At 40.6% G+C, this 27185-nt stretch overlaps 1 protein-coding gene across 4 annotated transcripts; it reads right to left on the reverse strand.

Annotated features, from left to right (window-relative positions):
- Positions 1-2574: 2574 nt before the first annotated feature.
- Positions 2575-14790, reverse strand: MORF4L2 (mortality factor 4 like 2). Of its 4 annotated transcripts, none has more exons than XM_043458184.1 (5): positions 14668-14790; positions 11837-11922; positions 11114-11182; positions 5497-5596; positions 2575-4122 (listed from the first exon to the last, which is right to left on the reverse strand). In XM_043458184.1, the coding sequence occupies exon 5, from the start codon at positions 4096-4098 to the stop codon at positions 3235-3237; it is 864 nt and encodes a 287-aa protein (XP_043314119.1). In that variant the 5' UTR covers positions 4099-4122; positions 5497-5596; positions 11114-11182; positions 11837-11922; positions 14668-14790; the 3' UTR covers positions 2575-3234. The 4 variants fall into 4 exon arrangements, with proteins under 4 accessions (XP_043314119.1, XP_043314118.1, XP_043314121.1 ...); XM_043458183.1 differs by lacking the exon at positions 14668-14790 and adding an exon at positions 13337-13491; XM_043458186.1 differs by lacking the exon at positions 11114-11182.
- Positions 14791-27185: the final 12395 nt, after the last annotated feature.

Consider the following 27185-nt stretch of genomic DNA (forward strand, 5'->3'; position numbering starts at 1 on the left):
ATCTAGATGGCTAGATGAAACTACATCACCTGTGTAGTTTAAGATGAGAAACTTGCTAAATCAGCAGATTTGGATAATTTGGGTATACTTATTGTAATTGCCAATATTTTTAGTCAATAGGATAGCCTGGTTTACGTCCTAATTAAAGTACTTTAGGCCTCTCCTGATTATTCCTAATGTGTTTTTTAAAAATGAAGAAGAAATCAGCTAAAATAAAACCACCTATGAAATGGGAAATACTGAATTATGTCATTGAGATATTAACATGTGTATTGTGTTCTTATATTTTTCTCTCCTCTCATTTTCTGCAGAGATCCATGAGAGTAAGGTTTGTGGCAGAGCTGGAGACAGAAGGTACTTGAAGCCAATTGGTTTTATATTTTGAAAAGGATTATATCCTGACAAAATCAAGCTAGGTTTCACTAGGTGGGAATAGAGGCCATCTGAAGGCAGCAAGAGAAAAGAGGTCAGGATTTGTCGGTCTTTCCAGTAGCAGAGACATGAATATTTTCCCATATCAGGCCCCAAGGAAGACTCTGGTGGGCTCAGGGAAGCTGGGAACCTAGTCTTACCAAAGATCCCCCTACCCAAAGGGTTGATGGAAGCAGCAGGGACAAAGGATCTGAAGATACTGGGCCAATTAGGTAAAGGTGCACCTCATCCCTAACTAGTGTGGAGAGACATCTGATGTCAGTGGGGATCTCCTCAGGCTTTGGTGCTAGATAAGACCATAGGATATTTGTAGAGATGGGGAATCCTCAATAATAACTTTAGTGGATATCCCACCAACATGCTACAGTTGGATCTCAGGGTCTTATTTATGTTCATTTAGAGGCAATGTGATATTTCTAACACGGTCAAGCATGTGAGCTAAGGAAATGGCTACCCACTCCAGTATCCTTGCCTCTTAAATCACATGGACAGAGGAGCCTGGTGGGCTATAGTCCATGGGGTCAGAGTAGGACACGACTGAGCAACTAAACAGTATTATAAATAATAAACTAAACTAAGCAACTATTCTTATACTACAGAGATGATGTGTTTACTTGTGTACTAGGCTTCCTGTTCAATGGATATAAGTCCTTGTTAAGGAACTCCTCTAGTTGGCTAGGTCCCAAAGAGAACATAATAATTATAAGAATATATGGCAAAGTATGAATGATGGTTAGTTTCAGGTATGTGTGTGCTAGAAATCTCATCTGCCTTCCCCCACCAATCTACTTTTCTTCCCTGCTGTATCCCCCAAGCCTACCAATATAGATATATCAAATGTCATCTTTGCCCTTTGATTTCCAATGTGGCCAAAGGGAAATACCCAGCAGTAGATAAAACGGAGGGAAGAATGAGGTCAGGTACTTAACCCGTCCTTCCTGGATTCTGTCTTCCTCAAGGTTTCTGTGAGCTAACTGCATCTTGAATATTCCATTCCATTCCAGTAATTCCTCCTTCCCCTCCCCCTGGCTCCTTCCTCTCACCCCAACTCCTACTTCTCCCCAGCTCCTATTCCAGCCTTCCCCACTCCCTCCTCCTTCTCCTCACCATGTTCTCTCCTCTCCTCTTGGCTAGAGGTAGTAACACCATGTTACAGACTGAATTGAGTTACCTCCAAACTCACGTTAAATTCCTACCACCACCACTTCGGACCCAACCCCCTCACAGTATCTCATAATGTGGCTGTTTGGAGACAAGAGTCTTTATATAGGTAACTAAGTTAAAATGAGATCATTAGGGTGAGCCCTAGTCTAATATGACTGGCCTCCTTTTAAGCAGAGCTTAGAATTTTTAAGTTACCCAGTCTGTGGGTGACTCCTCGACTGACAACTTGGGGAAAATTCTCTATTAAACTCCTCAAATCATCCATTTTGGGTTCCATTTATTTTCTCTTCAGACCCTGACAGACCCAGGATTGTGTGATTCTTATTCTGTTTGTTCTTAGTGTATTTTCCAAAGTTTCTGTGGTAACCATAGAATACTTTTTTCACTAAAGAAGTAACAGTGTTGTGAAGCAAAACTTGGTTTGACTAGGGGATTTTCACAAAAGATGGACTTATCATTACAGGTGTCCAACACTGTCCCTCTTCTCCATAGACTCCCTAACTCTAGGATTCCTAATCTTATGTTCAAGGGATTATTAAAGCTTTGGGAACATGGCATCAATGCTGGAGCTGGGAAAGCTGCCATCCTTGGTCCCAAATCTACAAGTATGTCTAATACTGGAGATGGCTGCCCATGCTTCCTCTGGTGGGAAACAGCAAAGCTCTGCCTAACTTTAAAGGAGTGTTGCAGTACCCATTAAATATCCTATTATACCAGCCCAACTCATAGTGACAAGGGGCCTCAGGAACTAAAGTTGCTCTTATAAGCATCAGTAGAAAGCAATTCCACCCTGAGCAGTCACACAGAGGGGAGAGAAGGGGAGCTGACCTGGCAGGGTGCACTCCCAGCTGCTACACCCAACAATAAAAGGAATTCTTTCACTAGGAGTCAAAACTCTCTCCTTCAGTACCACCTAGATCTTTCCTGAGCCTGCTGACTTCTCAGGCTCAGTAACATTAAAGACACACTGCAAATTGCTTGCTTTGAAATTTAGAAACAAATTTTATTTAAGATCTGAAATACGATTCCTAAAATATCAACCTCTCCGGAAAACCATGGCTACACAATAATGCATTGCCTCTATCATGTTAGAACGTGCATTAGACTCAAATACAAAAACCATGAAACAAACCACCATCCTTCAACAACTTGAGCAAAGATAGAATGAATGCCTAAGGAACAACATAGATGGACTTGCAGAGGATGGGCTGTTTTACTTCAAGCACCATAAAAAAAAGCACAAATGCATGGGTTTTTCGGGTATATACATTAAGTTGAACCTTTGGCACTAGGAATCAGGGCATTTTTCACGTAGCATTAACACATATTAGAAAATCGTGTAGTGTCAAAGGGATAGAACCACCAGCATTCAAGCAATGTTGTCAACTAGGCAATAAAATGTTCTACTGAATGTTTCTTCTTTGTCTAATTACTGCATACACTGGTAGCAACTTTGAAATGAGAAAAGGAGCTTACACTCCTTTTATTTTCTGTTTAGGAGAAAACAGAAAACAAACTGAAACATAAGCCCTGTTATACATTAACGATTTTAAAGAGTATCAATTATACAAGAAAAAGACTAAGAACAAAAAGAGCGTTTACAGATACCAGACGTAACAGTGAGTGGTCAGCAGACCCTCACAGGGCTTTGCGGTGGTACTCAGCAGAAGCCACTTTATAATCACTGGCAGTGAACAGAGACGCAGCATTTTTTGCCAGGTATTTCAGGAAATCATGCAAATAGCCCAACAATAATGCAAGGCTCTTCTCATCAAGGGGTGTGTATGCCAACATTGCCCCAATTCTTACAAATAATCTCAGGAGGTGTGGTGCCCCATAAACCTGGGACATTGGCGCATCAGGGTGAGCCAAGAGAATTTCAGCATACTGGGGCCTCTCAAATTTGTAGAGCAGCTGGGTGCCCAACATCACGTTGAAATACTCTTTTATCCCTCCCACCACCTCATTAACTGCATACTCCTTGTTGTCAACATTGCCTTGTGATCTTTTGCAGTTGGCGTATTCTTCCAAAATAGTATCCACGTTTTTCTTGGCTGGGAGTTGGAAAAGTTGCTTCTGCCTGGTGACTAAGTCCCAGTCCTCAACAAGCCATGGTTTTAATTCTTCTGGAATCTTCACCTTAACTTCCATTCTATTCTTAAAAGCATCCTCACTTTCAACTGTGGGGTCTGCCCGGGCCCTTTTCTTCCGAGGTGGCTGGGGTGCTTCGCTGGTGCTGCCACCATCTCCGTTCCCAGGGGTCTTCTGTTTGTTCTTTCTGGTCTTCCTCACCGATCCTGATGGAGGGTTCTCAGCAGAGCGACCCCCCCATCTGCCTGGGAGTGCTGCTTCCAGATTCTTCTGCTGGGGACCAGCTGTCTTCTTTCCAGATGTCCCTCTCATTTTACTTCTTTGCATGTTGCTTCTAGTTGGTTTTTTGAAATTGTCTTCTTCGGCAGATTGGTGTCCACGAGTTTGAGAACCCTGCTTTCTGGAACTCATTCAACCCTGTTTTTATTCCAACCACTGTAATACATAAAGCATTTTATTTGGTTGTTTTCTATGGAGACCTTGAACACAGTGTGCTTCCTAAAGGCCTATTAAAGCACAACACACACTACTCTCTTGGAATCTGGATTTCAAATCCTATTTCAGGGCCAACCAATTAATTGTTAGTGACTTACTACCTCTTCGCTCGCTTTTTGATCCTCACTACCCCCACCCACTACTCTCAGCTTACCCAATCACTCATCAGACCTGCCCATAAATTAGGTTTTTGATGTCACTCAAAAGATAGGAATATAATTTCAGAGAAAGAATGAATTAAACTACAAAAGGCAGTGGAGGTGAAATTCAGTTATTTCTGAACAGGAAAAATGACAAGACAAAAGAAACAAGAAAGATTAATTTAGCTGCCTGGAAGCAAAAATGCATACCAGCAAAGGTTTTTGTCTAAGTCCAGGTAGGCCTGAACTAGGCTGATGACAGAGTCAAGAGAAAGTGAATATAGAGCTTGGTAAATGAAGGAGAGAGATGAGTCAAAGGTGGCCCTACAATTTTAGGTCTGGGTAATTAATGAATTAGTAAAAGCACTAATTTTTAATGGTTAGTTTGGAATTAGTAATAAAATAGGAAACAAGTCAATTCATTCATTCAAGTTAGTCTTCATATATTACTGCTTATGTACTTTGGAACAGGTATTATGCTAGGTACTAGGGATTCGAATATCTAAAGTGATGATTATGAAACAACAAGGTTAATATAGTGTTAGTTATAACCACAGGATATTTTTGGAGCAAGCAAGAAATGATACCTAATGCTACTTTCAGTGATAGCTTGTTGGAGGTGATAACTGGTGAGGGATAAAGTCAGTGATGACTGCCAGGGTTTTGAGAATGGGTGATTAGGTCATAGTATTATCACCAAATAAGACTGCATCTAGAAGAGGAGGAAACAGACTGGAGAGGAAAGAAGTTTGGTATAGACCTAGTAAGTGTGAGGTATGCAGTTAAACATGTGACTTTAATGCTTAGGTGAGAGATCAGAAGCAGAAATGGAGACCTGAGTGTAATCATCATATAGATAGGAATAGAAATCGTTCATGGAGGATAGAGGAAGAACTGAACAAGTCTAGAATTCTTGACAAACCTAAGAAAGAATGATACTTAAGGGATGAGCAGAGAGGAATTAAAAAAAAAAAAACAAGCAAAAATGGTCAGAGCAGCCATAGGAGAATTAGGACAATGTTATTTTGGAATCCAAAACAGTTGAGAATTTCAAGATGGAAAAAGATGGTTTACACTATAAAATGCAGCAGAGAGGGTTAGTGAGATAAAGATGAAAACAACAGTGTTCTGGGATTCTTACTGAATGACAGATTAAACAAAGTCCTTGACTTACGCAATCCTCTTCTTTCTCTGCCAAGAACTCCTAGTGTTTTCCCAGATGGAATCTTATAGATCTTCTGGGATGGTCGTGGAGATGAGGTGAGAGACACAACCTAGAAAGGGAAAGTAGGCATCAACAATGACCTTTTGTGAAATCCAGGAAAAAGGAAAAATAATCTAACTTAAAAACATGTGGTTTATAATTTTGATAGCAGAGAAAACACATGGGTTCTGCTGTTAGACATACTTCTACTTCAGTTAGGCTGTCATTTATGAGTTGTAAGGCTCTGGGCAAGATATGTTAAGCTTTCTTGGCCTCTTTCATCTATGGAGTGTGGCAAATTACCCCTAGGTAAAAATTTCATAAATACGATGTGGCTGAACAGCCAACACAGTACCTTGCAAGAGTATCTGCATATGTTTATAAGGATACAAGGATGTTCACTGCAGTGGTATTTGGAATACTGAAGAACTGGAAACACCTAAATATTCTTCAATAGGGAAATGACAATACAAAGTATGATGTATGCACACCACGGAAGAACATTCAAATGAATTAAGCAGATTCATGTACTGACGTGGGATGATGTTCAATTATACACTATTAGGTAAACAGGCAAGTTGCATAATGTATAATGTGTACAACAGGATCCCAGAAATAGCCCAAGTGGAGAAATAAGCATGTTTTAGACAGTTCTTATGAACAGTGAGGTCCAACTTCCGTGTTTTAAACTGATGTGTATAAAAGTACATCAGAAAGTATCTAGATGAATAAATACCAGACTATTAAAACCAGAGTACCTACCCTCTGGGAAAGAACGAGATATGATAGTGGACAAGCCTGAAACCAGGTTTCTCTGGTAACCACAATTTTAACCCATAGAAAAAGCCCTTTTGCCAATTGCTAGACCCCCTGAGATTATGTGAGCAGGTGTCAGGGAATCCCTGAAGGGGAAATGAGGTAAGTAACACTAGAAAACTAGAGCCCTGCATCAGGGAAGTCAGTTATTGGCAAGAGGCCTGGGTGCTATCACTAAGCATATGATTTCCTCTGACAGAACACAAAGCTCTCAGCAGAAATCTGAGCAAAGGTGCTCCTCAGCATCAAAATCTGTGAATACAGACACTGACCCTGTAGGAATCAGAACCTTCTGGCTGAGAGGGATATATAGACACATCCTGTGAAAGATGAGATGTGGTTAGTGTTTCATGATATTACATTGTAAGCAACTAAGCTTACAAAATGTTTCTTACAAAAATTTTACTGTAACGGGGACAGAGGGGACACAGTATGTGAGGATATAAGAGTTTAGTTAAGTAATAGAGGTGATATCCAGAAAACCTGAGAAATAATGGGCAGAGCTTCCACAAACAAGGGGACAGTTAAAATACCAACTAAAAAAAGCGAGGTGGCCCAGTGCCAAGCAGACTGTAAAACACACAGAAGTGGAGCAAGGCTGCAGAGAAGTCTTTTGGACATCACACTGGTCATCAGCAATTCCTTAGTGAGGAACCTAAGAATGACTGCTGAACCTCCTGTATATTCTTGGCATTGATTACATTTATTTATGCAAAGAAAACCATAAGGATTTATATATGGTTTTCATTAAGTGGGTGAGTTTCATCATTCTCTACAAATTCTATTATTCATATCAAGTCCAAAGTTGAATGAAATGTCTGACATCGGACAGGAAAATACCCAGGTTTGTGCTCAGACTGAATAAAGCCAAGGAAGCAGGCTTTCTTAGAATGGCCTCAGCACCTTTATTTCCATCTGAGTATCCCACAGATCAAGTAACTATTACTACCTGGAGTCAGAAGCCAGATATCAAAGGGAGGAAAAACCATCCTTTTGATGTCTGTCTCCTACTTGTAATACAAACTTATTATTAGGGTCACTGCACTTTGCACCTCCCTTGCTAGTTTACATCACTCCATCGCTTGGTGACATATGTGCTGTGGACATTCCTCATTAAAAATGTTAGCACTACACATTGCTTTGAGCTGTTTTAAACTGAATCTGCCAGTTTCTGAGTTTAATTTTGTTTACTGGCTTGGTGTACCGACTTGTTACTTGCATCATGCTTCCTCCCTTCATCTACCTCATCTAACTACTAGGAAAAGTCCCGTTAAATTTCCTAACTACTCTAGCCCCATCTCTGATACCGTATGAGCTGTCAGTACCCCACGACTTAATATTTACTTAAATGTTTCACCTGTTCTGCTTATGCAACTACACTACTTATCTCCACTTGCCATAAGCTTTGTGTAATATGTATCTCTCACTTTCTGCAGCAGCACTTAGGTCCCTTCTGGGTATACATTAGTGAATCAGTGAGGTGATTCAACACATGGGGAAAATGGAAGCACAACTTAAGAATGATGGTCATCAAATATTCTCCCACTTGTTCCCTACATGTCAGTTCTAGGGTATGCCAGAGAAAACATGTTTGTATGTTTGCCTTAGTTTTCTATCTTCCATTTCTGTGTAAATACTTTAACGTAACCTCATCTTGGTATCAAATCTTAGATATTTAAAACCTTGATATTTTGACGGATCATTTCCCCATGTAAGTAAGGCTGGAATACGCATACATCTTCAGAGCTGTATGAGATTAAACCAAATGGGCATACTTTATTTAACCACCCTCTTTCTGGAAAGTGATCCTCCTCCTCAATTTATCCTGTAATTAAAGGATTTTTTGCCCCCAGATGTGGATTTAGTAGGTTAAAAGGTAATAGGCTGCCAAATTACTTCCCTCACAAATTGTACCAATTTTCAATCTCACAACTCTGGTCTGCACTGTAACCTGATAAGGAAAATAGGTGCTTGTATTTCTTTTATTAGCTGTCCTGGTATTTTAAAAAATTTGTTTCCTGGCCAGTTATATTTTACATGTCCTCTATTCATTTTGAGTTGGTTCTTAAAAGAGTTTTTTACAGTTGCTTATCAATTGTCACATCTGGGCAAATATTTCCCCCAGTTTATAGTGTCTATGAGATTTTAAAGATGTATATGATAAAATATGTGATTTTTCCATTAAGCTTAAAAATTGATGACATTTTAATGGATTTTTTAATATATTAATTCCTCAACCCACCCAAAAACTATTTAAGTTGTGAGCTGAAAATCTATATTCCCAAGTAATTAATTTTGTGGTAGCATTTGAGTAAAACTATTACATAATTATAAACACCAAAATATATAAAGATATGGGCATCCTCTTACCACCTCCCTTCCCCGATCTCAGAATATGTCTTCAAATCTTTTTATGTACACATTTACACAGAAACCTACTTTTGAAACTAAATGTGTCTGTTACATACGTACTGGGATCATGTATCATGGATTCACTTTGTCTTGACAAAGGTGAGACACATATTGCCCCTCACGTTTTCTCACTTAATCACAGGCATCTATGGCCACATACTTAGCTCATTCTTTTTAACATCCACATCATTCTACAATCTCCACATAGTATAATTTAGCCAGTCCCATTTAAATGTAACATTTAGGCTGTTTCCAACACTTCATTATTACAGAAATGTTAATAGATATCAGTGTACAGATATATTAGCATATTAACTAAGTATTCAGAAGGGCATTCTCAATTGCTCAAAGGATTTGCTTATTTACAACTTTGATGACTTAAGAGGTAAATATAACTTGTGAAGAACTGTTTTAATTTGTACTCCCAGCAAAAATGTTAAGTTTATTCACCCACAACTTCAGCAACACCGGATAAACATCTTCTTGGAAAAAAAAAAAGAGGGGGAGGAATCTAATATGTAGGAAGATATTTTTATTTGAATTTGTGTGATATTGAGCATATGTTCAGATATTTGTACATATCTGTCTCATATATTTTGTCCCCATTTCTAATATGTTGTTTTGCCTTTTATTGACTTTTAATAATTAAACACTAGGTTTTTTTGTATGTTAGTAATATTTTTTCCAAACTGTCATTCTTCTTCTAAGTGGGTCACTGTGTGTGTATAAAAACACAAATGTGTCAACTTTTCCCTTTGTGAACTCTGGCATGTCATGCCTGGGGAAAATACTCCCAAATCAATATTCTAAATGACTTCCTGTATTATCTCTCAGTATTTTATAGTTTCTTCCAAATATTATGCCTAATTTTTTCTAATTAATAGAGCCTATCCTTTCCCCACTGATTTGAATTGATTTATAACATTCTAAATTATACAGGTCTTTAAAGGTAGTTTCCAATGATTTTTGATTATTCCATTTTTAAAGGTAGCACTGTTTCTAGGTCATCTAGTCTGTCATAATGATGTCTCTTCTCCCACCAGTATCAACACTGGTTTAATCATCATAATTTAAAGACATAAATATTGCCCTGGAATTAACACTTGTACAGGGGTTCCAAGGATGTTTGGTGCAGTATAAATGAAACAGAAAACCACTGGAGTCAACCTGGAGGACTGAGGACTATCAATAGTGATTTGGCAAAACAAAACATGGTTTACCCTTTATATGGACTATCATACTAGTTAAAGGAATGCCACTGTGAATGGAATCAAACAACTCTATAATGGACATGAAGACATCCCAGGCAAGTTGTAAAACAATATCTATAATATGATATCATATTTATGTAAAAGAAAACACCAAACAATATTTTATATATATATATATATCCATATACATTTTTAAACAGGTATATAATTTAGAGATCTAGAAGGAAATAGAACTGATAATATAGTGGTTAACTCTAGGGAGAGTAAGAGAAATGGGGGCGTGAGAAAAGGAAACCTGGGCCTACTCTGTAATATTTTAGCTTTTTATATTATGAGACATTCACATATCAATTAAGTGACTGAAGATTTACACTAAAATATGCATATTTAAAATCTTGACTTTCTGATCTATTCTTATTCATGGTTCTAACATACAGCTGGACTTAAGCATTGTATATCATATACCTTGTATGCATACCATTGGGACTGCTTTCCTTCTCCCCTTACAGATTCTGTCCATCCTCAGAGGCCCAGGTCAAGGTCCTTTTCCTCCTTGAGGCTCCTTCAGGTTACCTTGACCCTTGCGTTCTCTGGGCTGCTACTGGCCTAACAGTCCACCTCTCTCTCTTTAACCTTTAATCATTCTCCAAATAGCCTCCCATAAGGGGTTCTGTGCCCTCCCCCTTCCAATCTACTGCATCTTTCCCACCAGGGCAGTGTGCCCTCCTCTGCAACTTAGCTTTCAGAAGGAAAAAAAAAAGTAGAAAGGAAAATATAGTGACTCCATGGGAAAATAAAGCTGTCAAGAGACTGAAAAACCTTCTTTCATCTCCTCATGCAAATGATGGGCTATTCAGGAATACAGACTCCATTTACTGACATTTTTGTGTATGACTGTGTCAGAAATGAATGTGAACAAATCCAATGGTTTGTTGGAATAAATCTTTAAATGCATATACACCACGTCAGTTACATTTATATCAATTCTGGATCTTGGAACATTTCAAAAAACATTATTTTTTGAGTCTGAGACAAAAGAGGAATAATATACAACCTGTTAGCAGACTGAATATGGTTTTCATTTGCTAGTTAAAATTACAGTTCTTAGAAATTCCCTTATAAGTAAGTGTGATCAACATACTCAATACCTTTCTAGAGTGTTAGGATAAGTCAGAAGTTATAATTTCAGAATTCAGTTCTAGTAGTAACCGCTGCTTCTGGAAAATCAGGAGAGAAACCAACAGTATTATTATTATTATTAACAACTCCAAAAAGGTATCTATTGCTTTTATTAGCATGTGTGTGCATGTGTGCACATGGACAAGTGTGTAAAACAGGATGTACCAGAGGGACTAATAGTCACAATGATTAATTAAATCAACTACTTATATGTGCCAAACAATTTACATGTAATTTCCTCAATAATCCAATGAAGTAGGAACCATTATTATCTTTATTTTACAGATGAGGAACTTTACAGACAAAGTGAGTAAGTATTCTGCCCAGGATCCTACAGTAAGTGGCAGAACCAGGATTTAAATTCAGGCAGTATTTGCTCTTGACCACTAAATTATGCTGCATATGAAATGCCACCAACTTAAAAAATATATATAGATGCATGGCTCTAACTGTAGGGGATCAATTAGAAAGTATCCTTTACCAAGGAATATAAGATTACAGGGCCCACTGATGTTTAGGCACTTTCTATACTGAAAGCACAGATGGACTTAGCTCCATCCTTCCATTCTTAGAATGTAGAGTGCTTTCCTCGACAGGCCCTTATTAATCCTCAAAATATTCCTAGACAGTTAGGAAGGTTATGTGGAATTATGTTGTTTGAGAACTGAGGCCAGGAGAAGGGAGGCACTTACCCAAGATTCTGTAATGAGGGATGTTCTGCAATCAGGATCAGAGCTGATCCTCACTACACAGCAAACTTAGTTTTTCTGATGGTAGTCTAGGAGGTCAAACAAGGGGACAGCAAAGGACATAAAATAAAGATATGAGATGAACGTTTTGTTTTCCATCAATGCATTTTAACATACACAAAGGACACCAAAGCTGATAAAAAACATGTAAGTTTTTTCCCCTTTCTTGTGGCTACATTTTCAAATATACCTTATTGTACATTTACCATGATTTCTGATAATCTGTTTTTGCTTTTTTCTAAGTTTTATTAAGGATAATTTCAAATGGATAAAAATGTAGGGGAATAATATAAACCTTTGCGAATCTATCATCCAGCTTCAACAATTACCAACTGAAGGCCATCTTGTTTTATCTGTAACCCCACCCACTGCTCCCCCCCCCCACTCTTGTTTTTCTCAAGAGCACTGAATAGCTGACTTTCTGTATTTTATTATGGAAAAATTCAAACATATACCAAGGAAGACAGAACAACACAAGGAATCCCATACACTCATCACTCAGCTTAAACGATTAATTTAGTGCCAATTTTGTTTTATTTATGCCCCTTGCCACTTCCCCTTACCGCTGAGCTAATTCTGAAGCAAATCCTAGACATCAAGGTATTTTGAAGCCAGCCTGAATGCTTTTACTGTTTAATTCGTATTTTCGTATATTATTTCTATAAGCTACAAGTAATTTGAAAACATAACCACAATATCATTACAGCGTCTAAAACATCGTCATTAATTCCTTAAGAAAAATCAAATATCGAATCCGTCTTTAAAATTTCCTGATGCATCTTTTAAGTATTTTTTTTTTATAGTTGGTGTCCCCGAATCAGGATTCAAATAAGGCCTACTCATCGCATGTGGTTCATCTCCAGCTAGCTCTCATTCCTCGTTCTCCGTTTCTCCCCACCCCCGCGCTTTTTTTTTTTTTTTTAACTTTTCAATACGGAAAATTCCAATCCCCGCTATCTTGAGGTAATTGCCAAATAAATTATTTCATTGGTAAAGACTGATACGTCTCTTTTGTATCTCGATTTCTTTTGCGGAAGGAGGTGATAGGAAAAGCACTGTGAGGAACGACTTTACATAATTTTACGTTTCTTCTCAGTTTATTACGCGGGTTTTTCTCTCCACAGTAATAGCTAACATCTTCTGGAACCACGCTGCGTATTAAGTTATTATACGTATTACATTACCTAGCAGTCGTATATTATACGCTCTAATATACAGCACACGCCTCTGAGGCACAAGTCTCTGAGGCAGATACTATTATTATCACCATTTTACAAACATGGAAACCGAGACACAGAAAGAACAGCCAGCCCAAGCTGGGCGTTGGCGAGTAGGAATTCGAATCTAGTTCTGCCCGATCGTAAAGCCATTAATTAATCTTGTCTGTATACGCGACGATAAGAGGAAATCGTCAACCCTTTCTCCCCACCCCCACCCCGAAACCTGAAACGAGGATCCAGTTCTTTCCAACAGACGACGTGTGATCACTGCCGTCTCTCCAACCGCCATAGTAAAGCCAGGTTTCTCTGGCAACTGATATCCATAGGCAGACACGTCACCCTGGAGGCGGGCTTATGCCCTCCAGCCAATCACAATCGTCTCATCTAAGTTTTAGAATGTTCTATAACCAAATGATTGGATGAAGCTCACCACGTCAGTAATGACACTCCGCCGCAGTAAAGGCGGGTGCTAGCAACCTGCTTCTTCACCGTTAAGGCTTAAAGGAAACCAATCACCTTCCTCCTTTAGTGAGGGCTCTGACCAATGACGTTCGCCCTCTTAAGTTTTTAGCCCGCCCTCCAAAAGCGCGACAGCGGTTGGGTCATAAGTCTATAGGGCAGAGTGTTCACGTGGCCCACTTTCACGACCCAGAGTTCCCCTGCCCAGAGGTTTCTTTCTTTTTTTTTTTTTCCTGCAGGGAGGCATTGTGGGTTCCCCCCCCACTGGGAAAGGAAGTGCCTACGTGGCCTGCGGAAACAGGATGGGCGGAAATGAGCTAAGGTCCCCGCGAGTGGGGAAGCGCTAGCTCAAATCTGCGGCCACGCCCCCGAACCTCTTGCGCAACTCCTGGAGAAAAAAAAAAAAAAATAAAAGAATAAAAGCTGACTGGGGGTTTTGATGGGTGTGCGAGTTGGGGATGAAGAGTACTGAGGGCGCGCGGTGTCAGGGCTCCTGTGCGCAAGCGAGCCCGCGTGGCCTTGGCGTTGGTGTGTGCGCGAACGCCAGGCCTCGTGGCGCTGGAGGTGGCTGGTGTGCGCAGGCGTGCGCCCCTAGCGTCGGGGCTGGTGTGTGTTCTGGGGCGGGTGCGTGCGCGTGTGTGCGCGCGCGTGCGCGTTCTCTGCGGATCCTTTTTCTACTTTATGTTTGAAAATTATTCTTATGAAAAGGAAAATTAAGCAATTAAGTCATGGCGACCATCACTGAGATAAAAGGTTTTCGCTAGAAATACTTCAGTCTCTCCTATCGATTTAATTTTAAACCCTAAAAATACACTTTCTTCCCACGTCTATCTCCGAATCAAAAATCCCGTTCTAAGCCGACGCCCAGCAGCAGTTAACAACCAAATCCCCCATTCGCTTATTAGCAGTTCCAAAAAGCAGCTTTGCTGTTCCCTTATAGCTTTCTTCCCCCAACCCTGGCTCCTTCCCCCGTCCCTCCCCCACCCCCAAGTTGCGTCCAATTCTGGCACAATTTTTTGCTGAGAATATCTGTATACGACAGACTTCCCCTCCACTAGGGACTCCGAATTTCTGTGGGGGCTGAGGCTCTCTTACCTGCTTGTTCTGATTTCCAGGCAGAGTGCTCTTAACACAAGTATGCACTCACTTTAATTTTCCAGAAAGTTCTCCGTGTGAGGTTTATACCTTTTGAGTTTGCCACTAGATGCCGCCAAATTCCAGCAAAGGATTGGCTGTTTGGTCCCTGGAATTATGGGATTTCCCCAATCCCTTTTTTTTTTTTTTCTTCTGATTTGCTGAACTTTCCAATCTATAAAGATCATATATATCTTTCATTTCTCGAGAAAAATCAAATTAACTTCTTAATAGCCCTACCAGGTAGGGCTCTATTCAAATGTTTTACCTCCTTTCTTTACTTCTTTCCTCCTTAAAAAAAATTCCCCCCTCCCATCTCTTTCTTCTTGCCTGTTTTTGGGGTGAGACAGTTAGAATTGATGAATGACCCCAGGCACTGTTGCCGATGAAGATACGAAAATTCTAACCCTTCCTGTGGGGTTAGAATCTTTTCAAATGCCGCCACCTGCCCCGATTTACCACCTCACCCCGACCCCTGCCCTGCTGCAAGGAAAACACAGGTGGTTGTCTAGTCAGTACAGACATTTGTCTTTACTGTACTTGGACCCTGGAATTGAAAACTGATCTTCTTTTACTTTTGAAATTATGATTAGATCTGTGTGTTTTCACCCTGTCTTCTGTAGTAGTACTGTTAAACTTTATTATGTTTTTGGAGTTTAGAGGCCTAATTAGAGGCCTAATTTTAAACCCGATTCCACCAGTTACTAGTTCTGAGAACCTGGGATTTATGTTCTGTGATCCTCAGTTTTTTTGCATGCTTTCTATATTTTAGATGTTGTGTCATATATCACATGATATTCTTTAATTCTTCACAAAATCCTTGTTAGAGGCATATTAATAAAATCAAACAACACAAGTTATACTTATTTCGGTTATAGATTCTGTACGTTTGTGCGTGTGTGCATATGTGTGTTTTTGGGCACACATGTGCATGCATTGGGGAGGGGCGGGATTTAGAGCAGAGGTTCTCAAAGTGTTTTCCAGACACACCAATAGCATCACCTGTTGGGGAATTGTCAGAAATTTAGATTCTCACCTCCAAACTAATCAGAAATTCTAGTAGTTGGTAGGGTTTGGCTGTCTGTGTTATAACAAACTGTTCTGGTGATTCCAATGCACACTTAGAAGTGTGCTTTGGAGGGCAGAAATATAATGCTTATTTTTGTACATTCCACTAGAGGGTGCTACGGAATGTAAAGCAAAATAATAAACGTGTATCTTTTATTGAGACACCCTGCATGTTATCTGTCCCGTTTCACAGATGAAAGACTGTTGTGAAGTGGTGTCTATTATTTTATGCATACAAAAGTTTGGTAACCAGGATTGAACTTTACCTGCCCTTTGAGCCCATGCCCTTGACAGTACTGTGTTGTTCAGCTGCATTATCTTGTCTTTCTGGGCCTCAAAATACATTATATATACCTTGTTCCCTGCCTTGGCTAACATTGACTGGAGTATCAAGAATAGGGCAGGGAAGCAAACCAAATAGGTGGAAGTAGTTTGATGATTTCATACCTTCCCTCAACTCCATTCTATAAAAGATAACATATGAAAGCTCATAAGTGTTTCCTTTCTTGCTTTTATGTTTCCCAAATGCCCCCTCTACCTTACAGTTATCTTTTTTAGTTTATGTCTAAACCTCTTCTGTGTGGAGCTGAGGTAAAAGGGTGGTGAAGAAACACAGTTGCTGAAAGCCACACTCTATGTAGCTCTAACCTATTAATCTCAACAATAAGCCTATAAATTAGGTGATGATTATCCATATTTTATAAATGATGAAAGTGAGTTCTAGAGACTATAATTATTTCTCTTTGGTTATATAACTTGTGAGTAGTGGAGCCTAGGTAATTTCTAGTGTATCTGACAGTACTAAGCTGCTAAACTTTCTACTGCTTGGTTTTGAATCTGGTTTATTTACTATTTATGTTACTTTCAGCAAATTCTTAAATTTTTCTAAGCCCCAGTTTCAACATGTAGTAAATGGGAACAAATATTCCTGCTTCATTATCTTAGGGCTGCAGTATCTAATACAGTAACCACTGTCTAAATACATGGGTATTTAAATTTGAATTAGTTAAATTTAAATAAAATAAAAAATTTAGTTCCTCAGTTGCACTATCCATATTTCAAGGGCTCAGTAGATACTTATGGCTAATGTTAGTACCAAATTAGATATTGTCAGATACAGAACATTCCCAACATCAGAAAGTTTTATGGGACAGTGCTGATTTAGCATATGTATATAAGGTATGCAAAAGGGCCTAACTTGGCGTGTATATCATGGCAGGTGCTCAAGAAAAGTAATTTCCTCTGCTCTTGCCTTTCAGCAGCAGAGCTAGATGTGTTCTCTTGTTTTATTGATGGGATCAGGAGAGGGGAGTAACTTACCCAATGCACATCAAGGGATGTGTCTGGCATTGGGACCGATGTCTCCTGACTCTCATTTCAATATTCTGTCTGGTAGACCCATTCTTGGGGGCTTCCCAGGTGGCTCAGTGGTAAAGAATCTGCCTGACATTGCAGGAGATGTTGGTTTGATCCCTGAGTCTGGAAGATACCTGGAAGATACCTGAGTCTGGAAGCAGAGGAAATGGCAACCCACTCCATGTATTGGGAAATCCCATGGACGGAAGAGCCTTGTGGACTACAGCCCCTGGGGTCACAAAGAGTCAGACATGACTGAGCACAGCAGCACAGCACAGACTCATCCTTATGCTCTATTGAATGAGGTCCTAAAGGCCAATGATGTGAATAATGTGAATTAACTTTGGAGTCAAGGTGGTAGCAGAAAAAGACATAGGAGCTGAATGCCTTATATGTGCCAGGCAGCACTATGCTCAGCTCTTTACATCTGTTATCTCTGTGACTCCTCACTGAAGCCCAGAGAAGTTAAATATTCACTTCAAGTTGCCAACTAGTAAACAGCAGGGCAAAGATTCAGAGTTGTCTCTTGTGACTCCAAAACCCGTGTTTTTTCCTGTTAAGTCATGGTACCCACTCAAAGGTGAATTGTCTCCTGCCCCTTCCACTTACTAGTGGGATGAAGCTTCAGCAGATTCCTGACTCTTAATAGATTTTCAGATTTTCAGCAAGTGCGAGTTACTCTTCTTCCTTTTCATTTTACAGCTGAATTACTGTCTTCACAATCTGCGTTAACAGGAAGGGAAAGATAGCTTCAGTCAATGTTTGGTTTCAAGGCCCAAGGCCAGACAAAGGTTATTTATGGTTGCAGCCTTCACAACACCTGATGGCTCTAAGATCTCTAAGTTAATTTTTAAGGCTACTATTTGCTCATATGATGCCTTTGTGCTAATTAGAAACATGCACCGCCTGGGGGCAGACAAATTGCAGAGAAGTAGCCACACTAGAGGAACAATTAGAAAAATGTTTTTCTTTCTCAGGGATGTTGGAGGCCACTAGGGCAGTTGAAGAACGAATTTCAGCCTCCATTTTCTCCCTCTCAGTTGGGTACCCTTGTGCAGGGTGGGACCTGCCCTGCCCAAAGGTATCTGTTGGCCTTCCTTGTCTTACCCCTTGGCTAATCTCTTAGCCTAGATCTGGAAGAACCTAGGTCTCTTCCTAGGTCTGGAAGGTAGTGGTCAGTCTCTTCTGGAATATAAAGAGGGACACCAGTATCTGCCCATGGCTTCTGGGTAGTAGATGAAATTGCTCCATTCTAAGGTTAATTTGGTATTTTTTCATTTGGTTCTGACTAGCTTACTGGGTTCTGGTGGCTCAGACGGTAAAGAATTCACCTGCAATGTGGAAGACCTGGCTTCAAGCCCTGGGTTGGGAAGATCCCTTGGAGGAGGGCGTGGCAACCAACTCCAGTATTCTTCCCTGGAGGATTCCCATGGACAGAGGAGCCTGGCAGGCTACAGTCCATGGGGTTGCAAGAGGTTGGACACAATTGAGTGGCTAAGCACATGGGGCTTACTGGGTGGTGTTGTTGTTGTTGTTTTAAGAATGATTGGTTAATTTAAAGGTTAAAAAAACCCTAATATTTCAAGGCTAAGCAAAATGGTGTTTCTTTAATAACAATGTTTTTTCTATCTATTTATACCTACCTCGTTCCATAGGGATTTCATAAAACCAGTTCGGCAAATTAGTCTGGATCAGTCTAGTTTGCTAGCCCATGACAGACAGGGCCAATGATGGAGCTAGTCATAGGAAAGTTTTATCCTTTTTGGGGTTATCTATTCTCTTCTAATACCTCTCCTCGCCTATAATCAACACCCCCTCTGCTTCAACTAACCCATCAATGTGGCAGAAAGAGGTTACTGTAAATGACTGAGAACTTGCATCTAATCAATGTAGTCCTTGAGTGACCTTCGGATGCCAGACTTGCACCATAATCTCTTGGTTTCCCCTTCCTGAGTCAACAGTTTAGCATGTGATTCACCAAAATGTGTGCTTTTGTGAACCACACACTTCAGTTGGAATGATCGTGTCAACCTATCTGTGGTACACATCAACCAACAGAGATGAGGACTGATTTCCACCAATGCATGCTGAGTCCTATGATCCAAGCATTGACTCGAGAGGATGCTTTGAGTCCTTTTTCAAATATAACTATGTTCATGCTTATAACCTGCACCCACAGTCCTCATTTTAGTGGGAATGATAAAAGCTATAGCTTTTGAAAAGTTCAGCTGTTATTTTAAAGACTACTTTTGGGTGTTTTTTGGGACGGTTTCTACAATAAAACAGTTTAAAAGAAAAAGAAAACATTAAAAAGTGCTCTATCAGCTCTGGGAAGGAGAATACATGTGGGATTCTTTTCTGTTAACCAAGGGCTTGGATAATAGGCTTCTCCAATGGTGCAGTGGTAAAGAATCTGCCTGCAATGCAGGAGATGTTGATTCAATCCCTGGGTCAGGAAGATCCCCTGGAGAAGGGAATGGCAACCCACTTCAGTATTCTTGCCTGGGAAATCCCATGGACAGAGGAGCCTGGTGGGCTACCTTTCACAGGTTTTCAAAGAGTCAGACATGACTGAGGTAATAATTGGATTACAACCTTCAGTAGGAAGACACCATGTAAAAAATGGGGAGGGGGTTATTTTAGATTGAAAATACCTCTCTGCTGGAAGTCCTGAGAAGGTCTTTTAGAAGGGGAGTCTCCTCTGGCCTGAAGTCCCTCTTTGCCAGATCCCTGAAAACATGTTGCTATAAAGAGCCACTGCAAATAAGAGGAGTGAATCATCTCCCATGGACCTTTGGAAATGCGGAGAGGCTGAAAACCAGGAAATGGGCCTCAGCTAATTGGTCAAAACTGTTAGCCAGTAGGCAGAGAAACACAGGCAAAGGGAACCTGGGATCAAGAGATAGGGCTTCATTCTTACCCCAGGTGAGTGCTGGAGAGGGCAAAGATGCTAGGAAAGGAGGAGGCCAAGAAACAGAATTTGGTGCAAAGAGGACCTTACTTAGGCTTTCAAAGGATATTCTGTAAAGGCTCTAGGCCCTATCTGATTTACAGGTTTTAAAACAAGTGGGAAAGCTGTCTGCAGGCAAAGATCACACATGCATGTGAATGTCCAAGGGCCTGGAACCTTGTCTGCTCAACTTGGAAACTTGGCAGACTCCATAGAAGTACACACTGAAAACTGGGTGGTTTGGTTCTTTTTGCTGTTGTTGTGTTTCAACTTCGACTGAGCCAATGAGGGTGTTGGTACACTGGTGGGAGTCACAGTATTTGGTTGGAGAGGTGGGACATTGTTTGGAGTGTGGGGGCCTGGGAGTACATGTTCTTTCAAGGCCCTGAAGTTGAGGTAATATGATTAGAGGCTGGGGTCAGAGAAGAGAGCAAGGGCAGTGCCTAAAAGGTACAAAGCCGAGATTCACCCAGCTGCTTCCAGGCCAGAGTGGTGTGTGGGATGTCAGTGAGACCCAGGCGGGTGCAGCCAGTTTTCAATAGAGCTGGTCTGTGAAACTTGGCTAAGAGGACAGAGGAAGATTGATGTTTGCTCCAGAGTGGGGCTGTCAGCTGTGCTCACCACCTCGCCATGGTCCCAGCTGTAAACAAAAGTCCTGGCCCTTCATGGCACCACAGAGCAGTCCAGGCTGGCGTAAGTCTCTGAGGACAGCTAGGCCATTTTCTCATCCTGGCTGACAACCAGAAGACAGAAGAAACAATAGAAGGTGGTGGTGGTGGGAGAGGGGGCAGGATTGGAAGGGGTGTGAGAAGCAGTGACCAGTGGGAAGGAGCTGTCGATCTCGAATCTTAGGTCTTTGGAGGCAAGTAGCAGAAATCTTGTAGGGAAAGAAGACCTTTTCCTTATCAGCTTCACAGATATTAGGGAATTACTAAAGGAGCCCTGTAGGGGCGCTAGTGCTTCATTCGTTCATTCATTCATTCATTCATTGAGTACCTTAGGTGCTCATTACTGTGCTAGGTACGCTGGGTGATGCCAAAGTCATGGAAGACTATTCATAAGTTTCAGGAGCTTACAAGGACTTTGTAGATATGTGTCAAGTTAAGTAACAATACTAAATAGTGGATCTTTAAATGTCAAGTGACAAACATGGCATAGGGATTTAGAAGCAAGAGAAGCCATATCTGGGTGTGAGCAGAGAAGGTGGGATTTGAGAGGGCCTGGAAAGATATACAGGATTTGACTAGAAGGAACTGGCACTCGGCATTCCAGGTTGAGACCAAAGCATTAGCAATCACGAGACCTGCTTTGGCTAAAGCAGAAGCTTACAGTGCCAGTGACTCTCTTCAACTCCTCAACCCCTCCAGCCTAACCCAGCCTTCAAGTCTCACTTGAAATGTCACTTAAACTCTAGGACCAGGTGAAGTGAGATTTTTTTATGCTCTCCTAGGACCTACTACTTCCCCCTTTATAAGTCACCACCATCTTCAGGTAGTGTCCTACTTCTCCTCCCTGCAATTTGTTCCCCACACTGCACTCAGAATGTTCTTTGCAAAGTGCCAATCTGTTACATTGCTTCCCTTTTAAAAACTCCCTTTGTTCTCTCTGGCCTCCCTTTATGTCCTTCTTGCTTCCCTCCCTCTCACTTTCCTCCCAGGTCATATCTTAAGTGTCTCCATCTCAGGGAAGCATTCCATGACACCCCTTGCCCCAGCTTCTACCACAATCAGGTCAGTTCTCCCTCTTATATATTTCCATAATACTTCCACACTTTCTCCATTTTATTCTTCTCCACTAACTTAGTACAAGTTTGTCTCCTCCACCAGAGTATAAGCCCTCTGAGGGCAGGGGCCATGTTTCTTCTTCACTGTGTTGCCCTTGTAGTTAGTATAGCACCTGGCATATTGTAGTGGGTGTTCCACAAAAGTTGATGAATGAATCCAAGGGGAGTGAGGCAATATTAGTAGGTAAAAGCCAACTGAAGAGATTATTTCATATCTATGGAATGATTTTGATTATAGGATGAAGAAATCATTAGATAACACTGAATTTTTCTAAGGCCACACCCTGTGGCATGCAGGATCTGACCAGGGATCGAATCTGTGCCCTCTACGTTGGGAGCTCAGAGTCTAAACCACTGGACCACCAGGGAAGTCCAACACTGACTTTTGAAAAAAAAATAAACAGTTCAAACAAACAATACAGAGAACTCCAACCCCAGCTTACCCTGAACTCCAGACTCCTAATTATCTTGTGGACTCATATTCCCTCCTTACCTGCTTCCCTGCACCACTCTCTCCTCCAAAATACAAGAAAACTTACTGGTCCTTCCAACCAGAGAGATTTGGCAGTAGGGCCTAATGTACTTACTTTCATATGTGCACTTGTTGATTGGGCTGGCATTTATTGCCCATCTCCATTGTTGCAAACACTGTGTTCTTAGCTACAGATGAAGATCATGTTTCTCCTACCTTAATGAGGTTCCAGTTGAGTGAATCCTTCATACTGATCACTTAGTTGATAGCTTCAAATATCTAGTGAAGAACTTTGCCTTACTTGAGGTCAATTTGGGAGTTTTTTTAGGGCACTAAGAGCCTACACAGGACCTGAATCTCAGGGGGTGGTCCTCTGTAAAACTGGGCACTCAGTGAGACACAAAGAATGGATGTCAATCCACACTAGATTTTCATTCTTAAAGGAGGAGGTTGAGTAGGGGAGTGAAGAATGTCTGGAAGGGCATTCGGGCAGTAGCCATTCTTGAACTTTATGAGGCTGAGCCTCATAAAGCAAACAGGCCTCCAAGGCACACCTCTTGGGTGAAACAGAGTGGAATCACAGGAAAGGCAATTAGTTTTCCCAATAAAAATTAAGCTGGCCTGCCCCCTGAAGAGAGTTGAAACAAACATGTGGCTCCAAGAAACCTTCCAAAGACCATCATAAAGCCCCTACCTTCATCCAGGAGTAGATGTTAATGCCAGGGGTTGATGTCTTTTATCTTAGATTTGGTTCTCAGGTGGTTAGGAAGATAGCAGATGGGGATGTCAGAGAGACAGTGCACCCCTGCCCCTGGCCCCACTCCAAGGGAGAGTAAAGGGAAGCAAAGCTACTGTTTTGTAGCTACAGTCCTAACTAGTTTTCTCTTGGTTGAAGGATAACATCAAACATGGTACCAGTGAAGCCTGGAAGATATAGTCATTAGTTTTTACCCTTTCTCTCTCCCTTGAATCCTTTACTCTGAAAATGAATCTACCACTGGGATATTAGGAAGAGAGAAATACTTAAGTAGCAGATAGACATGAATGAGATTAATTTCCATAGCTCATGGCTCTACTCTGTTAGGTGGCCTTGTGTGAAGAGGGTTCATACACCTGGAATTTGAAATTCTAAGAGATGGGGCAAGAAAGGTTAACTCCAAAATTAATGGAGTATATTTCAAAGAAGGATAATGATATATTAGTGAGAAATCACATTATGTTCTTCCATAAAGGACCAACCTGAAGCTTAGGCTAATCAAATGGTGATAACAGGTAATGTTTCCATTAGGGAAAGGGTAGGAGAAGTATAAGACTAAGGGCTTCACAGATAAGTTCACAAAGAGAAGGACACCCTGAGTTTGTAGAATTTGGATCATGGCAGCACCATTTACACCTGTACTATCCTAACTGTTGGCAAGATTTGTGCTATTCTCTTTCTGTTGGGACTTTGGACATCTAAACAGATTAACATGGCAGAGGTTGGGGACTGAATGGTCTCACAGGGAGTTTCCTCAGCTACAGATTCTCTTTGGTCTTGAATTTCCTGTAGTCAACTTGTCAGAGCAGTTTCAGAAGTGAGTCTCTGAAGCTAATAAATTATGACACATTTTGGACCCTCCCTTTCTATTCCATTCTTTTCCTTAATAGCTTCAAACTAATTTCAAAAGAAAGCAGGGGAGGAGTTACACTTACAGCCTGGACTTTGCCCTATTAGACCGTCAGTGTAATCTGATGTTGTCTGGTGAGCAGATGAAGACAAAATGGCCCAGGAAGGCCCTGCTAGCTCTCTTATGCCAGGATCTAGAATTATAAGACATTGTGATCCGTTGACCCAGTTGCCTTATGGGAAATCCCATGAGAAATTAGTTCTCTAGAAGAGCCAATTTTTTCTTTCTTTGTGTGGGGATAGCAGTAAATGCAGTCAATATAGCAAATGTGTTGCTGTGACCAAAGGTCCCAAGCATTCTTGACCTCTTGATAGTCAAGGCTGTCTTTATAACAATGTTTTTCACTGCCTGAAGTAGTTAAGGATTAGTGTTAAATTGACGACTGATAAAACAGATCAGTCAACAAGGCATTGTTAGAAAGTGTAAGGGGAGGGAGGCAGATAAGAACTCAAGACTTCTGTAGGTTGATAATTTGAAGAGGAGCTTAAAGTCAGAAAGATGCTCAATTGTCAGTTTCCTTTGTCATGACTGCCCTTCATTTTGGCTTATTTTTTAAAACACAAGGTCTTTCTATACTAGTGTCCAAATAACACAGTTGTAACACCCATTGACCTGTTAAATAAATTACCTCTGAAATTTGTAGAAAATGCAGGGTTTTTCAAAAATTTAAAAGCAACTCTCCCTGCCCCCCCCCACTCCTATCCCAAATGAGTATTATGGTGTAATAAATGTTTCAGCTGAAAGTAAAGTTACTCTGACTGAAATGTGCATATTGTGTGTATGTGAGGGGATTGGGGAAGGTGACTGCCTGTTCTATGACTCCTTGAAGCTGACTTTAAAAATTCCTTGCCCAGTAAAGACATTAAACTGAAAAATAAGGTTTTGGTTTTGGCCCTGTTACAAACTCATTAACAGACTTGGACAAGTCACTTGGCCTCTCTGAGCTTCATTGCCTCATCTCTTGCATGACTGCATAGTTATTTTACCTAAAAGCTTTGCTTTAAGGATGACATGCCACTTAAGTGTTTCGCAAAGGAAAAGATTGCAAGGATGCTTTTTACCTTGATCGTATAGTCCCTCGTGACACAACCCCTGCAAAGTAAGTATAGTTGGTGGAAACTAATGTTGCACTTGAGTGATTGAAAATTTTAAACATTTAAAAAATTTTTTTAAATTTAAGTGCTCACTACTTTAAAAATTATCTAGCAAACACCTTCGTTTCATGCTGTGAGCTTGGTATAAGGCATTGAAAAATACATTGTAACCCTTGACTTCAAACTCATATAATCATGAGGGAAACAGACCGAAAAAAAAAAAAAATCCACTATGTAATCTTCCAAGTACACATAGAGCTATATACAATGCATTATTGGAGAACCCAAATCTGGGTGTTGGGGTAACATGGGTTTGAGAAGGTTTCACAGAAAATATGATATCTGGTTAGAGTGTTGGCAGATGAGTAGGGCTACCTCGGATGGAAGAGGTCAGAATAGGGCATTTAAAGGCTAGGGAACAGCATATACAAAGGCACAGAACATTAGACAGGATGAGTTATTGGGTTCAGGGATCTGTGGGTGAATCAGCTTGTTCAAATGCAGCATGCATTTAGGGGAGCAAGGAGAGTAATGTGGAAAGAGGCTGGAGGCACTGGCAGGGGCTGCAGCAGAAAATCTCTTGGAGGTCAATTTAAGGAATGTGGTCTCTTTTGTGAAGATAATAGGGAGCTATTGAAGAATGAAGAGCAAGAAAGTGTTTCTCAAAGATTTCTGGTTTAGAAAGGTCAAATGGACACTAGTGTGAAAAGTAGAGGAAATCATAATGGAATCAAAAACTGAGCCAATGAGACCAGGGAGGTTTGAGAAAGAGGGACAGATTTCAGAAATATTTGAAAGGTGGACTCAGCAGTACTTGATTGATTTGATCTGAGGGTTGTGGAAGAAGTTGTCAAGGCTCACTGCCAAGTTTCTGGCTTAGGTGACTGGGTAGGCAAGTGCCACTCACAAAGATTGGGAAGAATGGAGGAGGAAATTTGAAGGAGATTGTGAAGTGCTTGGCTCTTGACTTACTGAGTTTGAGGTCCTTATGGGCACCCAGCTCAGAATGTTCAACAGAAAATTGGAAAATAGGACTAAAGCTATGGAGATTCAGAACAGAAGGTAGAAATTTGAGAATCATCAGCATTTAAGTTATCACAGCCTGGAAATAGTTGAGAACAGCCAAGCAGTAGGTGTGCAATGAGAAGGGGTTGAAAGCCAAAGATGAAATATTAGAGAATGAGAACAGCAAGAAGTAATTACTGGAGGGCCAAGAGATGAAACAGGAAAATGAAAGCCAAGGGAGAAGAGAATTTCAAAGAAGGTGTGACAGCTCTGTTAGATGTTACAGGAAGTCATGAAAGATTAGGATAGAGAAGTGTTGACTTGAGATGGCAAATAGGGAGGTGGTGTGAGGAACCTGAGGTAGAGTGAGGGGGGAGAAGGCAGAGACTAGATTGCAGTGTGTTGAGGAGTAATGGTAGTTGTGATGTGTGCAAACATCTAATAATGACATCCCTTTAGTAAACTTGATGATGAATGGAAGGAGGTCAATAAATTAATAGCTAGAGACAACTTCAGGGTCAAATGGAGGGTAGCTTTTACTTTTATTTTTAATTTTGAATGAGAGAGACATTCCCTCTCTGCCCTCTCCCTCTCCCTTCCATCTTACTCCTCCTCCCCTTCTCCTTCTCTCTCTCTCTCTGAAAAACCTAAGATTCAGAGAGATCCAGTCATTTGCCATGGTTACATGTTTTATAAGCATTGTATATGCCAGCAGGAAGAACCCAGTGACAGTGGAGATGCTGAAAATATAAGAGATGTGATTTTCAGTTCACCGTTTTTGTGAGTATGGACTCAACAAGATGAGATATGCAAAAATGGCAATCTGAAGTTCCAACTAGGTCCCTGTACTGAAAATTTGATAAACTATGATATGACCAGACTATGACTGGTCAGGTCATATAATAGCTAATCTTCATTGAGCAGTTACTATGTGTGAAGTACTGAGTAAGCGCACTTTACCTACATTAACACATTTAATTGCCACAACAACCCTATGAGGTAGGTACTGTTATCATGTTCATTGAACAGATGTGAATATTTGAATCAGAGAAAGATTCAATGATTTTCTCAAGGCCACATAGTT

The sequence above is a fragment of the Cervus canadensis genome, chromosome X, assembly GCF_019320065.1.
Source record: "Cervus canadensis isolate Bull #8, Minnesota chromosome X, ASM1932006v1, whole genome shotgun sequence".
Taxonomy (NCBI): Eukaryota; Metazoa; Chordata; class Mammalia; order Artiodactyla; family Cervidae; genus Cervus; species Cervus canadensis.

What these genes read in the sequence shown, in the direction of transcription:
- MORF4L2 (XM_043458186.1), bottom strand. Translation starts at nt 4,098, where the DNA reads ATGAGTTCCAGAAAGCAGGGTTCTCAAACTCGTGGACACCAATCTGCC.